Raw genomic sequence first — 15532 nt, 5'->3', positions numbered from 1 at the left:
GGGGGGGGAGGGGGAAGGAAAAGGGAAACACGCTTTGGTAAATCTGACCCTGCCCAACTACTTTGTCCATGTAAGTCAAAACAGCTCTCAACAGCATCTGCATAACATGGGCACTGCCATTTCTCATCCGAACTACTGCAGAGGTTACACAAACCACTTCATTTAGAATTGCAGGTTATTTCCTCAGACTTTTAATTGCAGGAGTCTATCACATCCCGCAGAGGAAACAGGAAAAATGTCTGTATTTCAAACAAAGTGACTTGCCCTGTGTCATGTAAACAATCACCAAATTTAACAGAAACCAGGAATAAAATTCCTAGTGCCATGCTCCAACTACTAGACCACACACCTGCTAGGTTCAGGTTTGAGTATTAACTACCAAGTAATACTCAAACTAATGACTTCATCAATTTGAAAGTCATTAACAACTCAGGAAAGGTTACTGATCTTCATCGTATCAGGAAACATCAGACAGCAATGTAACAGTTCTGCAAATGTTTTCCCACAATACCACTCATAGTTTTGTCAGGAGAATTCAAGCACAAAGTGCTTCCTCCCACCTTTATATGCTCACCTCTTGGTACTCCCCTAAGGGAGTCAGGTACTGAAGAATTAGCCTCTGCTCTATGGCGGGAGTCAAAGGGTAAAGTGTATAATTAGTGCCAATCACCCACGGGGACATTTCAGACCAGCTGCTGTTGGACAGTTCAACAAACATCCGCTCTGGTTCTGAAGCAGAGAAGCCCAGCTTTTGCTTGGCCTTCCGGAAGCCATCTCTTTCATGCTGTTTCCCTGATTTGCTTTTTCTCAGTCCCCCATCATCTAGCTTTGTAGCAGAGTTTACTCTGCTACTGGTCTTGTGACTTGAATCAAGATGAAAGGAGATCTCCATATCACCAGAAACTTCCTCTTGCTCTCCATCTACTGCCATCTCCCCATAATCCATATCCACAGCCTCTTCATCTAGAGGCAGCAGAGGATCTGATGGCACTTTCCGAGGACTGGGACGCTTGTTTTCTTGTTTTGTAGTCATTTCAGTAACCTGTAACTCTCGTAGCCGTCGAAGCACCAAAGCCACCTGTTTCAGAAAAGAAGCATGCATGAGAACACACTTCTTGCTTTGATCATAGAACTCGCATCGGCCATACTTTTTGTTCTTATCATACAGTAAGCTCCACAGCACAAAGTGTCAAATTTGCTGTGGTGTACATTTGCCCAGAGAAATAATGATTTCAAAGTGAATAAGAAAACTCCAATACTTTTTGCTACAGCTACTTTCATTCTAAAAATATCAGCACCCAGTCTCCTGAACGAGAAAGAAGTGGCTTGAAAGCCATTAAGAGCAGATGAGCTATATTGGTGCTAACAGAACCACATAATAGCTTGCACCATCCTTCCATCATCTCTGCCTAGCCTAGAATAAAGGCAACATTCCCTTCCCAAGCAGCAGCTTTGATAAATTGCAGTTCCACAAAACCTATGGTCACGCTTTTACTTTTAAGGGCCTTATCTGTGCAAGAATTAGAATTCACCTATGCTTCGACACACTGTACACTCTCCTGGGAGACAAATTTCCCTATTGTACCTTCTTCTGAAAGTCATCTCCATTGCTGATAAACATCATACAGAATCAACACTAAACTGGTTAAAGTTTTAGAACAGAAGTGAATGCAATTTCCTATTAAGTTGTCCCCATGTTGATTTACCTTTTATTTTAAAATCCCTGTCTGGTACATAAATCACGATATGTGATAGTTACAGATGTAAAGCTGCTGAAAGTTTTTCTTTAAGGAAGCTAGGAATATAAGTCCCATTTAAAAGTACAGTATTTACCTTCTTAGGTTTCAGCTGGCATTTTTTAACATAACTGGTATAACAGAACAATCAGGCCACATGCCCCAGCCTCAGCAAATGCATGGTCAAGAAAGGATGGAAAGCAAGCTGCTGACTCTTACAGATATTATTGCAACCACTACAAGAACCATATAAATTCACAAATGTGAGCTCCCCCCAAAAGAAAAAAAAAAAAGTAAAAGGTATCTGCCCTCTAAAAAAGGAAAGTGATCGGGAGATCATTACCAATTGTGAGTTCTCATCCCTGTAATTTGCAGCAATATCTTGGTTTTCCATAGCTCCTCCTAACAGCCCCGTTGCATATGTCCTTAGCGGCTGATCAGCCTCTCGCGCCCACTTAAAGAGATTTTCAACTATGCCTTCCTAGAATGAAGAAAATAAGAAAGCAATTCCAACAGTTATATTTCATTTTTAACTTCTCAGTCACAGTGAAAGCATCTGTTGGTAACAATTCTCCCTTTCTCTGTTAATGATCAGGCATTTCCTACCAATTGTGTGATGAATCAAAAATATCTGGAACCAAAAAAAGAAATAAATCTAACATTTTAAGCTACAGAAAACTATTCCCAGGCATCAGATATTTGGAATCAGGATTTGCACACCTGCAAAAATCTTCTGAAGTGGCCAGTCAACCTACTGCCTAGGAAGTAGCAAAACACTACAGATATAAATTGATTATTTGAAACAAACAAGCCCAAAGCTCCTGTCAGTTTCACTAATATAAATCTCCAGCAATTTAGCAGATTTCAAAGAAGCTGTGTTGAACTTACACCAAGTAGAATGGAATTTGGCTAAATTTCCTGTATTTCACTAAAAGCTTACTAGGGCTAAATTGAAAAGTCACTTAAATAAGCAAGCTACCTGGTGCCAGAGGAACTCTTTACATTAATGACTGCTCACCAACCAAAAGAACAATTCTCAACATAGTCAGAAATCCATAATGTTTGGAGAAGAGAAATGCATGCAAGTATACCAATCTGTACATGTGAAAATCTTAATGCTAAATATGTTTAACATTTTTAATAGTAACAAAATCAGCAGTGCTTGAACACAGCCTGCCAGGCAACTTTTCTTAAAAAGGCTGGATAAGAGTTAATTAAAAATTAAAAGTCAATTAAAAGGACAATGGTTTAGAAAGAAATCCTCAACTTTTTCCTCTAAATCACTACTGGATTTTGAAACATCATACAACAACACATCATTTTCATGACAGGAATCTTGCACATAATTTGATTCATAGGTACAACACAATAAAAGATCAGTTAAAAGTAATAATGAACAGACATATATTTCAATGAGAACTCGCAGCTTACAGATTTTTAAAGAGTTGCCTGTTATATATTTAAAGAAAACTGCATTATTATTTAAATGCTCTTATGTCATTAAAATATAAAAAAATCGATGAGATGTGAAATACCTTGGCCGCTAGAGGGAGTCTTTCTGGCAACAACAGTACCCTCTCCCAACGGATTTGCATTGGGAGGAAAGCCTCCTCACTACAGGAACCCAACGTGCCCTAACAGAGCGCTAGATACTCGCAAGTCAAAAAGTAAAGAAGTCCTTAAGTGCAAAACTTAACTTAAAAATTTAATTTCAATTTACAGAGAGATTTAGTCTCTGAGAAAAGCTATATCCTCCACAAATAGGGAACTATTCTTATGCTTTTAATTTTTTGGGATCAAAGTGTCACAGCCATAGCCTGTGGACAGATCACAAAGATCTCAAATTCAGTCCTTCACAAAGGAAGCACATTATTCTTTCCTTTTATCATGCTTTAGAGTTCACATCCATATTTCCAATAGTAAAGAAATTTATTTAGAACTTTATATAAAGCACTACCTGATCTCCAAACTTCAAAAAAACATTACATGAACTTTTACAGATGAAGAAACTGTGGCTCAGGAGTGAAATCAATTTTCTCCTCACTTTCAGCTCTGTGCATTCCTTCAGAAAACCACACTTGTCAACATACAGAAGTCTGATTCAGCTGTCCATCACAGTTCCAGATAATCCCCACAAAGCATGTGGATTTTCGACTGCTTAGTTAAAGTATGACTTGCTTATCACTCAGCTCTAATAATGCTATCACTCTGCTCTCACTGGGGATTACTAGGCAAGACTCCTACAGGAAGTCTTCATGTTCTATAAGGCCTGCTTCATTCACAGGCCTATAAAATAACAATTCAAATTATGACATTTCCCAAAACATTACATTAAGTTCCAGCTCCTCTGAATCAGTCCCATTATACCTTGAAAGCTGCAAAATACCCAAGATTTTATCAGCTGAACAAGCCAAGATCAAAAAGCCCCAAACCATTAGTAAGATTGAATAGATTGTCTCCCACGGACAGGATTTCAATATGGCTTTTTAATGGTTTCTTCTATGGCAAGAACTGTTGGAGTACGTAGTACACCAAACTTAAAAACCAAGCCTTAACACAGATGATACCTTTTCCTGAAAGACAACAGCTGTTTCCAGTCCCGGCATGATATCCAGAAGAAGTCGGCAGGCAGCAGTGTTTAATGGAGGTTCTCTGCTTGTCATCACATAAGCATTCACTAGCTAGAGAAGATCAGGAACAGTATTGGTTTGAAATTCAACTCTGACCAAAACCAGTGCAGCAAAAGCCTTACAAGTGCCACAGCAGCAAAATGATAAAGTAAGAAACGTCAGTACGTAAGCCCTGGATCTCAAGATGACTAGCCTTTAACCCACTCCCTCCAGTGCCTCAGAAATTGAAATTACTTCTCATAGAAACAGAATTCCCCTCTGATCTGTTGTTCACTGACTAAATATCTATCTTGAACTGGTATGTAAAGACAAATGCCTAAAAAAAATTGCAGTTCAGTAACAGTGCAAATATGAAAGGCAATAACTAAAAAAATTAACATAAAAGATGCCATTAAAAATGTGCAATTTATGTTTGCTTATCGCTTGTCGTTTAAGACAGAAAGCTACATGCAAGCAATGTCAGAATCCTTACAGCGATGTGTACTGACACAGGTGCTTTCAAGGACATGAGGGTAACAAAAATTCTAGCTATTAACTCATGTTAGAGTATAGCAATGCAAGAGGAAAGCCAGACTCTTGCCTCCTAATTCTCTGCCTGAGGCTTCCAGAGCTGACATAATCCTCTGCTCCTACAAGCAGTCCAGTATTTCCAAGTATTCAGAGACAAGGCATTGGAATTAGTGGTATTTCCATTACAGGAATTAATGATGCTTTTAAACATGTATTAGAGGAGCTACATTTTCTTTGAAAAGACTGATAAACCTTGAGAAGAACTAATTCAATTGTTACTACACATATTCCAGCACTCCTGAACAGCTCATGAACTCCCCTTTCCTTGAGTCACTTTAACAGTGGCAAATGAGTTGCACTTAAACCTGTTTTAAAAACCACTGCTATGGAAGAGATAGTCCCAACACCAGTAAAATAAATACTAAACAAGTACTGAGGTCAACCAGCACAGAGTAAACAAAAACCATAAGAAGGTGTCAGGAATTGACAGATATAGTTCTCAGAGCAAACCTACCGCATTCATGAAATCATCGTTCTTGAAAAGTATCCTCAGTAAGTGACCAAGCATGCACTCTGGGTCCGCTCGACCTGTGGGAGAAACAGGAAGACTTATCTACCTACCTCAAGATGTCAAGATTAATACTGAACTGCTATCTTCAAATTGATTGTGGAATACTTTAGTTAGCAGGACCTTTCTCGGAAGGAAAATTACAGAAGAAATCATATGACTTATTCACTGACTTAACATTTTTTCTAGTAGGCATTACCTCCCTAGAATGCCTACTAGTCAAAGCACAACGTATTTTAGTGGTCCAATAGTATTGAACCGTAGACAGTGAAGATGCAGATGCCAGGCAAGTGTTCCAGTAACTTGGAAATAAGTCATCTCCAAAAGAAAAGAAAAAAAATCTAAGGATAACAAGATAAAAAGCATCAGTGGCTGTATGTAACTATTCTAAAGCACTGCACTTACTTAACAGCAAATCCAAGATAATCTGAGTCTGTCTTCTCTGCCCATCTAACACCTACTATTTCACATTAACTACAACTTGTTAACATGATCATACCCTTACGTCATAAATCAGCCTCTGAAGTCTACCCACGGCCTCAAAATCTTGCAGCAAACATCAAAACTGCCAGATATCAGCACTACAGAGGACAATTACCCAGTGCAAGAGATCAGACCTTGATCAGCACTAGGCACATTCAGGCTAAAAAATGCTTAGTCTTAAATATGAATTACAAGGTATCTATTGTGACAGAGTTGGTGCTGCCAAACCATTCGGGACATCTTACCTGGGTGTCGGTCATCAAATGGGTCTGGATCCCCTTTGCGGTACTCTTCAGTCTCTTTCTCAATCAGCTCGGACATTCTGCAGAAGGAATAACATCAAATGAGCAGAATTCACACTCGGTCTTCTCCTAGTGCACAGCTCCTCACAACAGCCTATCTGTCAAAGTACTATAAAACAGCTCATCAACTCAACTGAAGGTTGTTTTGAAGCTATGCCTTCCCCTAAGCTGAAAAGCAGCCTCAGCAGACACAAGAAATCCTATGCTCTAATTCATTTAGAATGAGCAGTAAGGGAATTAATTATTATTTTTATTGAAACAAAATGAAGAAGAAAGAGATTATCTCATGGTCAGGCAATAAACAATTCCGTAGTCACCCACTGTCTTTCTCCATGAAGTGGCACCACAGAAATATATGGAGTTTGAGGTGAAATAAAGAGCAGTATTCAAAAAATATGAGCAAATTAAATCTTATTTCCTTGGTATAAAACCTCATTCCCTCCCTTCTACTGAGGTCTAGAGTAGGGTGCAGAATCTATCTGCAGCACAGCATTTTAAAACAAGGTCGTAATACCTCAGGGTAGCTATCTAGGCAGAGTTTATTATAGGGGAGGGAAAATTGCTGGAAGGCTGCAGTAATCCCTGGAAAAATATTTGTCTTTTGCAGGGGATTTCCCTTACAGAATGCCACTGACTTCTACTCCATTCCTGTTACTTTCCAGAAAATATCCTGTGTTCCCAGGGTCAATTAGAGGCAAAAACATACTTAGTCCTGCCTCTGAACTATGCTGACTTGCCAGTATGACAGAGAATAATGTTATGAAACCTGCCCAGATTGTAGGTACAGAAAATTAGCTCATCAGGAATGAGCAGAGAACTTTCCTGCTTATCTCTGATCTGACAATTACCTTTCAGCAAACTGTTTATCCTGTGGGGTTCTAATATTTACTTTTAGTAAGCCTGAATGTGAAGAGATGCAAATTGTGTCCCTTGCTAACAGGTGGCACAGCTTGAGCTCTCATGAATTTCTGGCAAAAGCAAGTTACTTAAATACTCCACTGCCAGCTCCTCATTTTTTTCCACGAGAACTAATAGCTTGAGGGGTGCCTGCTGACAGACAACTGGGACAAATGGGGAGTTGAGAAGCTGCACCCTAGACTTGTCAGGTCTTTTTAGGTGATAATCAGCATTTTGATTATGTGCCAAAAAGGACAGCCAAGCAGCATGGAAAGTGAGCATAACATTCTCATCGGTCCATCCTGTTTAGGTAGGCAGCCAAACAGCATGCCAGCTGAAGCTGCCAAGTGGTTTCAGGGACAACAACATTATCACAGCTTAGATTAAACAGGCACGTGAATCACCAATTATGGGGTTTTTTGAGACAATTAATCACAATTGTTTGACCAAAATAAAAAAGCACCGCCTCTTTAAAATTTACTTTCAAAAAGAAAAAACAAAAAACAAAAAACAAGCTTGCTTACAATACCCTTCTTTTAATGAAGGCATACAAAGGTGGCTTGTGAAGTGACTTGGATGAATGTATCTAGATTAACAGCTTTGTCAATTCTCAGTTGAAGCAACAGGAGAGTCAAGTAACTAACAAAGCTCATTCCTGCCTCATAACATAGTCATGTGGTACACAGGGCTTTAACAAAAACCAATCCACAGAAACACTGAACTTCTATTCAGGTTTTGAGATTTCCTTCATTCACTTGGCATTATATTGGTTCTTTAGCCACTTCAGAGTTTGCAGACAAGATCTAGGTTTTAGACTGGGTAGGGGTTCTTTCCCCTCACCTCTGACTAATTTTTTTCTCTTTACAACTGTCTTTGCAATCATCTTTGGAAAGTTAGTGAGATCCTCATTTTCACTTGCCACAAACTGAGCTCAACTTGGGGGTGGGGAAGGAAGGGGCAGTGGTAAACATAAAAGTATGTCAACTTTGCAAGATTCTCAGTGATCTAGATGGCATAATATAAAGCCATCCTAATATTGCTCCGTGACATCATTTGGCATTAATGACCAGCCTGAGCCTTTACAACAGATTGCAACAGCGTAAGATGCTTACACTTGGTTTGTGGAGATGAAGTGTGATGTTATGCTGCTGATTTATTCCCTTTATGAAAGAGGCTCTTGGGATGCAGTGAAGGATCTGACTCCCAGGATTTGCCAGAATGGTTGAACATGACTTGCATCCAGACTATGAGCTAATGCTCTTGCAGGATCATTTCAACTTACAATATTTTTGAAAACTGTATATATTTAACATCTGTTGTTTGCTGACACGCTTTCCAAACAATTTCTTCAATTCATACCTTCTGACACTCCAGAGTTTGTAAATCCAGAAAACTAGCTTATTTGGAAGTGACAATTCAGCCATGGCCTACAAGCCACACTGTTGCTGTTCTTGTCCTATTACTTTTGAAACACTCACTACTGCACTTGCGCATGGGCTGCCTCAGCATCACATTTAACGGTTCCCCATCCACACAGGGAAGTTTTCTTCCATTTAGCTCAGAAGGCAGAAGGAAGTAGAAAAAAACATCACTCACCAACAAGCGTGACCACAGCCTTAAGTCTAAAACAGTATGCAATGGCATTACTCTGCCTCAGGACATCAGCTAATACAAGCACCAGTTGGTGAGGATTCCTAGGCATCTCTTCCAGCAAATTCTTTTAAACCTATGCTGTATCTAAAACTCTCTACTCCAAACAGACATATGGCTTTCATTGATACCTGAAGCACTGCAAATCCAACTTCTGCCAGAGCCAGTAGATCACCTTGCTATCTGCCTTAAATAAATCTGTATTATCTCCACTAAAGCCAAAATACCCAAGCTTTCACCATCCATAACCACTCTGCCTGCTGCACAGAAACCTTGGAGAATGAAAAGAGAGTTATCAGACTTGTCTGGGCATAAATAACGTAGGGAATTCAAGGAGCTGAGGGGGAGCAAGAAGTGCCAGACTGCTAGAAACACAAGAAAAGACATGTTTAATTCAAGTGTCTTTAAATTTCTTAGAATATAGTAAATTTCTGCTGTTTAAGCCTGTAAGAAAAAGCCTTGAAATAGCACATATGTTTCCTTCAAGACACAAATCAGACAATACACAAAGATACAACAAAACATGTCTCATGATTTTCAAGAGACCTACTCATTTTCAAGTGTTTAAGATTGGCTTTCTGCTGCTCACCTCCCTCTTCTGTGCTGCTATTTTTAAAACGTGGTAAGAACAGCAAAAAAGTTGTGCCCACTAGGCAAGGCATGGCACGGATCTGTGCAAAGAAGCTCCACCAAATTCCTGTTACTTCCACGCAGTGCCAGCTCAGAATCTGTGCACTGACTTGTCTGACCCAACAACGCAGAGCAGTGCGGTACAGAAACCTGGATTGCTCTTAATGTACAAGTGCAGTAAGTCCTTCTGCATACACTAGGCAGGCCACAGGTCTGCCAGCAGAGGCACAAGGAGGAATTGGGTGGAATTTCTGTGAATCTCCTGTTAAAGCAAGAGTAATACCAGTTTACCCAAGAGAGGCCTGGCTTGGGAAACCACAAATGCAATTGATAATTCAAATGTTTCTCTTGTAACAGAGGATGTCTTATAATTAATGGTGTTACTAGTACCTACACATCTAAAAATAATTTGTTTGTCCAGGGAATATCTTTCTCACCCATACAATACAATGCCAGTCAATCAACATCCAGATTAAAAAAAAAATAATCAAGTTTTAAAATTTCACTTTAAACATGCCCTATGAGCTTCAATAAAATCTTCTCAATACAATCCACTTGATTCAAAGAGTCACTCTCATCCTTTCATTTAATCTGACCAACATTACTACAATCACAAACCCCACACTGCCACTCTCATGGAACAACATTCTCTTAGCTTTCAACCTTGATCAATATTTTACAAGCTTCAGGTGAAAATACTAAAGTTATTTCAACTATTTAATGATTCCCCTGACTTCTATTATTCCAGAGAATTAAATTCATGTTTTAGAGACAGTCTGTGTAAAATCTTTGCAATATAAATTTCTTACCAAAAATTGTGTGTATTTAAATACCACACTTATAGTTCAACTTCCAGACCAAGAAAATTAATTACCAACAGGTAATCAGGTATGTAAAAACCTCAGAAAAAACATGGTAAAAACTGCTGTCAAGTAATCTCAGATACTCGGATTTAGGAATTTATTTAATAGATCTTACCTGGTGAGAATAGGGACCATGTCTTGCCCGCTGCCATGTTCTTTCTCCCATTGCTCAAGCAAAGCAGTGAGCTCAGCCTTGGAGTCCACATGCCCAGATCCTGAAGTCATGGCTTAGCCTAAAGGAGAGGTAACAAGCCGGGGGGAAGCACAAAATGAGCTGGAAATCCCACACAGTTTTGCTATATTCATTGAAATAATCTAAATCAAAGGCTACAAGTCATTTGGAAGGGGCAAGTAAATACTCGGCGACAAGGAGTGAGAAAGAGAAGATTAAGTGATAGAATACTGCTGAACTTGACTTTCAACGTTGGAAGTCTCTTTCTGGTCCTTTGCCTGAAGAATAAAGAACATGCGTACGCTTTGAACACAAGTCTTAACTGGTGTATGACAACCCTGACCGTGTCGGTAAGTATGTACACCTAGCCACAAGTGTGTTCAGCGCTGAAGCTTTTTAAAACTCTACCTCAATTCCATGAGCAGACTTGAGTTAGTCCTTTGCTGTTGCTCAGGGATTTACTCAAGAAACAACAAAGCTAGGGCAGCAAGATTATGATCAGTGTCATTATTCCAGTTTAACACCCTCCAGACAGCAGTGAAAGTGCCAAGAATCATATTAGCTTCACACTGCCAAGGAGGTAGAAGGCAGCTGCACTGAGCAGCTGTGGGCAGTGGAAGGAGCACCAGAAGGGTGGTAGTTGGGAAACAGAGCAGCTCACCGCATCACTACTTGTTCAAGGTTTCCAAGAACAGCCAGTGGCTCTAGTAAGAGGGAAGAATGATCACAGGAGGGAGCACTGGAGCAATTACCTCAGGTTTATCAGCCTCTACTTGCAAGCAGCTGACAGAAGATTTATCTTCCCATCCTCAAAAGTGAGATCCCCCTACAGTACTGAGTGACTTGTTAATGTACCATTTAATGAAGGGAACTATCACTCTAGATTCTGTCTAAGCCTCTAAATTTCCAGGTGCCAATTTTTGTCAGCCTGATAAAAATCTACTAGAAATATTAATAGACAAAACTAGAGCAAAATCTGTCTCAAAACACTGCCATGCCCTTAGTTTCCAGACTGTGATTGCTGTGAAGAGTTGTAACTGCTGGAGGAAGGAACACCCAATCCTAATGTATAAATTGACCTTGTATTGGAGATGGGGGGAGGGCAGAAATCAAAGCAAAAGAAATTCCTTCCCATCCAAAACCACACAAAAATTTCCAGCATTTCATTAGCCATAACATGGCCAATATCCATCTGCCATGAGATTAAATAGCCATTTGTCCTAACTGACCCAGAGAAAGAACTTTCCAAAGCAATGTTACATACAGATATGTTTAAGACGGTGACATACACATCAACTCCTGAAATACACGCTCAGAAATCAGTCAAATGACAGACTATAAAGGGAGCCATAGGTCAACCAACATGGATTACATAAGCATTTATAGCACAAGTTCATTCTGAAAAACATCGCCATGTTATAACTAAGTGTTGGATACCTCTAATTGGTTTAAAACCTTTTCTTACTCGGAATGGGTGAACAACCCTACAGATCGACCTCCTGTCCCATAGGTGCTTCTGAATTTAATGTATTATGACTGGTTAAAGGGGAGACAAGAAATGAAGATCACCTGGCTGAAGATGAAACTGGCAGAAACTGCACAAAAATCATCACCCGAAGACCACAGAAAAATAAACCTAAGACTATAAGACACCCAGTCCAAAGAACACCATTTTGATAAGTACTATATGAAGTGAGCATATGCTAACAAAAAACCTACCTAAGCATAAAGATAGATGATGTTTTCTAAATGACAAGTAATTATGATTTTATCTAGAGCATTCATTATTCATTCATCACAGAACTAGACTGGGAAATTTGATGCAAATGTGTAAATCGCTTTGGAAAAAAACAGGCAACAAAAACATAATGAGATTGTACACATACACCGCCCGAAACACCTCTGAAAAGAAAAACTATTCCAAGCTCGTAAAGCTCCATTCTCTTTTTCATTAACTGAACAACACTTGCCAGGAGCACTTCTGAGCTTTTAAATATCACAGATAAACATTCAGGCAAATCTACTCTGAGCCTCAGAATGCAAGTGCTGTAACGGTATCTGCATTCAACCATTTCAGACATCTCCACCTTCATTTTATACCCAAGGGATACAGAAAAATGTTCATTGTGACCACAGAGCTTCTATAAGGCCTGTACAGGCTCTCCTGCAATCCAAAGAATAGTTTACTTCCCCTAACAACCCTGAATTATTCCAGCTAGAAAATAAGAAAAGTCCAGCAATACCTGCAACAGGTCAACAAAGTTCAAGTCAGGAAGATGACAGGAACTGCTCACGTTGCCCTCTGGGACACCCAGTGCTATACCATAACCAAGTGACAATAGAAAAATCCCAGCTGTCCCTAAAACCTGGAGTATTACCTCACTTAAAATACATTATGGGTCTAAATAACTGGTGCTGACACAACTATTTTCCTGAAATAAAGTTAAAACATAGAAATGCCACCCTTTCTATAGGTACACAGCAATGAAAGTAAATGTCTCGCCAAGGCATCTCATCTATTCCAAAGGTTTATCCCTCCCAACCTATTCAAATAAATTTGACTATTCTAGATGACACTGCAAAGAGCAGCAGCAACAACAAAAATTACCTCAGAAGCATCTACTGCCACAGTTCTCATATTAATGCGTGTTAGCATTAAAATATATATGGACCAAACACTATGGCAGGTGAATGACTTTTTAAATACAAGCACCAAAGCAATTCCTACTGTGCTCACTTTTTTCAAGAATTCCATCTTAAATCAAAGTGAAGAACTCTGCAGAAAGGACAAGATCATAAGCGGTATGAACTAAACTAACTGTCAGAACTATACCCAGGCTGTTAGAGAAGGTGGCCTGTGAGAGCAACTCTGACCTTCATTACTTCCCCTTGGACAAGGTGGTGAACAAATTGAATCTTGAATTGCTCTCCAGGAAATAGAAGAACAGGGAGCAGCTAACTCATTATAGATTTAAATCGGGGGGGGGGGAGGTGGTAATTTTTTTTTAATAAGTTTTGAAAATCATGGCCTACTACAGATTTCAATGAGAACATCTAATAAGCTAAAGAATGGAATTTTTTTTTCCAAACACTACTATTGTCAAAATATCATATTTAGAATCAATAGGACTGATATTAACATAACATAAATCCTTTGATTAAGTGCTTTGACTTTGAAAGACAAATACTTACAACCTTAACTATCACTCACTGTGAAGACTCCCACTGAAAATCCACGTATGCATGTTTCAGCACACAGTGATGCACACAGTATTGCTTTAATATTAAACACTACTTAGTATTCCAATATCATAGCAAATGTTTTGTAAGCATTTTACTCTTCTGAACTGAGATGTAAAAATCTGACAGAAAAGGGAAACCCAGAGAAGTATTCAGACACAGATACCTAAAAGTACTCACATGTTTTTGAAATCTCAGACACCTTAGCGCTTGAGTCACCTTAGCCAGACACCTCTGAACAACAAAGAAATACAAGTCCCACTGACCTCTAACTGCAAACCTTGACAAGCACATGGTACAGTTCAAGCAGTTTAGCTTCACCCTTTTGTTCCTCAACATATTTGAGCGTCATGCCGACTGCAACACTACTAAAGGTCATTCACCTATTGATTTTGTGTTGTGTTCATGAAAAGGATTATGAGGTTCCAAAAGCACTGACTTCAATACAGATATGCATTTTAAAGTATGAAACCTCTTAGATGAAAACAAATCTATTCATAAAATCTGAAAACCAACAATTTGGTTACTTGGGAAACAAGCGCAAAATCCATACCTTAGCAATTTAAATGGAAAATGAAAGAGCCACATAACAAAAACAGAAATCATACCTTGGGGGGGGAATAATCAATTTTAATCAACTATATAGAAAGATTGCACATTTAAATTCATATGTGGACAAAAATTACAAGAGGATTTGTACATTCACATATGTAGAGCTAACTGAAATTCTAATAACTACACTTTGACCTAGCTTAAATAACCAAGTTTCATATTGCTCCTAAATATGGTTCTAAGCATGGCTGAGGACACAATGTAGATGAAAAGTATAATGTAATAATATTACACCGTAAGGGAAAATTAAGAACTCCTGAGTTGGAATCTAGTTAACTATGTAGCAAGCTGAGCAGTGTATCTCTATGTTCTTCCATATTTATGTTTAACATGAAGAATTCCTTACTTCTTTAAAAAAAAAAAAAAAAACAAAAACCAAACCTCCCTCTCATCACAATTATTCTTTCAATGGATGAGATACCAGACAGCTATTTGCCTAAACCTGTTGAGTCTGAAATAACCATGCCAGAGTTAATGCTGAAGCATAATGAACTGTCAACACTGAAGTTCACTTGTGGAGCAAAGTATGCCACAAACTAACAAAATCTTCACAATCTACAGAGAATAAAACCATGGTTTGGTATCATACATGTGTGAAGCTCCGAGGGAAGTCCTCGTTTGTTCAACTTCCCATTTCAACCCCTAACAGGACTCCAATTTGGCTGTTACCACACACAGAACATGTTCCTAATGTTGCTTTAAATCTCTGTTTGAAAATTCATCGTTTTTTACGGTCAGAACACTTTTAAGGCCAGGGACACCCACAAAGTTATTTAGTTTCCTGGAATTTCTGCTTTTGCAAAACAAACCTGTAAGTACGTGCCGATCTGCCAGGTCAAGCACAAAAAACAGGAACAAGCTTCTGCTGCCGACAAAGGCAGGCAAGAAAACAAGGCTCCGTTTCAACGCCAATTCCTCTTTAGGCGGCTGGGACGAACACCACGAGGACGCTACCTCCCCGGCGGAGCGCCGAGGGAAGCGTGCCGCTCATGACAGCTCGTACCGGCTCCAACACGGCGGGCAGCACGCCCCCCGCCTGCAGCCGCCCGCCGCCGCGCGCCGGCAGACCGTTCGCCGGGACGCAACGGGAGGAACGGCCGGCGCCGCCCGTTCGAACCGAAGGTTTAAAGTTTAGCGAAGGGGGGGGTCGGAGGGGACACCCCCAAGCCGGAGAGCCTCTCTTCCCCAGCAGGCCCGGCGGAAGCCCGCGCACAGCGGCGCCTCCGCCAGGCCGCGGCG

At 39.7% G+C, this 15532-nt stretch overlaps 1 protein-coding gene across 9 annotated transcripts in view; it reads right to left on the bottom strand.

Annotated features, from left to right (window-relative positions):
• Window positions 1–15532, bottom strand: part of VPRBP (Vpr (HIV-1) binding protein) — a 64120-nt gene that overhangs the window by 38270 nt on the left and 10318 nt on the right. For 8 of the 9 annotated variants that reach the window (XR_773988.1, XR_773984.1, XR_773986.1 and 5 more), the window contains exons 3-8: window positions 10385–10502; window positions 6173–6249; window positions 5391–5464; window positions 4304–4417; window positions 2080–2217; window positions 575–1078 (exon numbers count right to left, since the gene is read on the bottom strand). Coding sequence is in view for 4 of the 9 variants with exons in the window: in XM_010561563.1 (XP_010559865.1) it covers window positions 575–1078; window positions 2080–2217; window positions 4304–4417; window positions 5391–5464; window positions 6173–6249; window positions 10385–10494 (1017 nt within the window). In the remaining 5 variants the exon portion in view is untranslated. Of the gene's footprint in view, window positions 1–574; window positions 1079–2079; window positions 2218–4303; window positions 4418–5390; window positions 5465–6172; window positions 6250–10384; window positions 10503–15102; window positions 15349–15532 lie in introns of those variants that run through there. The other variant, XM_010561562.1, reaches the window with a different exon arrangement.

Source organism: Haliaeetus leucocephalus, unplaced genomic scaffold, assembly GCF_000737465.1.
Source record: "Haliaeetus leucocephalus isolate CR32 unplaced genomic scaffold, Haliaeetus_leucocephalus-4.0 Scaffold148, whole genome shotgun sequence".
NCBI lineage: Eukaryota > Metazoa > Chordata > Aves > Accipitriformes > Accipitridae > Haliaeetus > Haliaeetus leucocephalus.
This window is presented reverse-complemented; position numbering and strand designations above follow the sequence as displayed.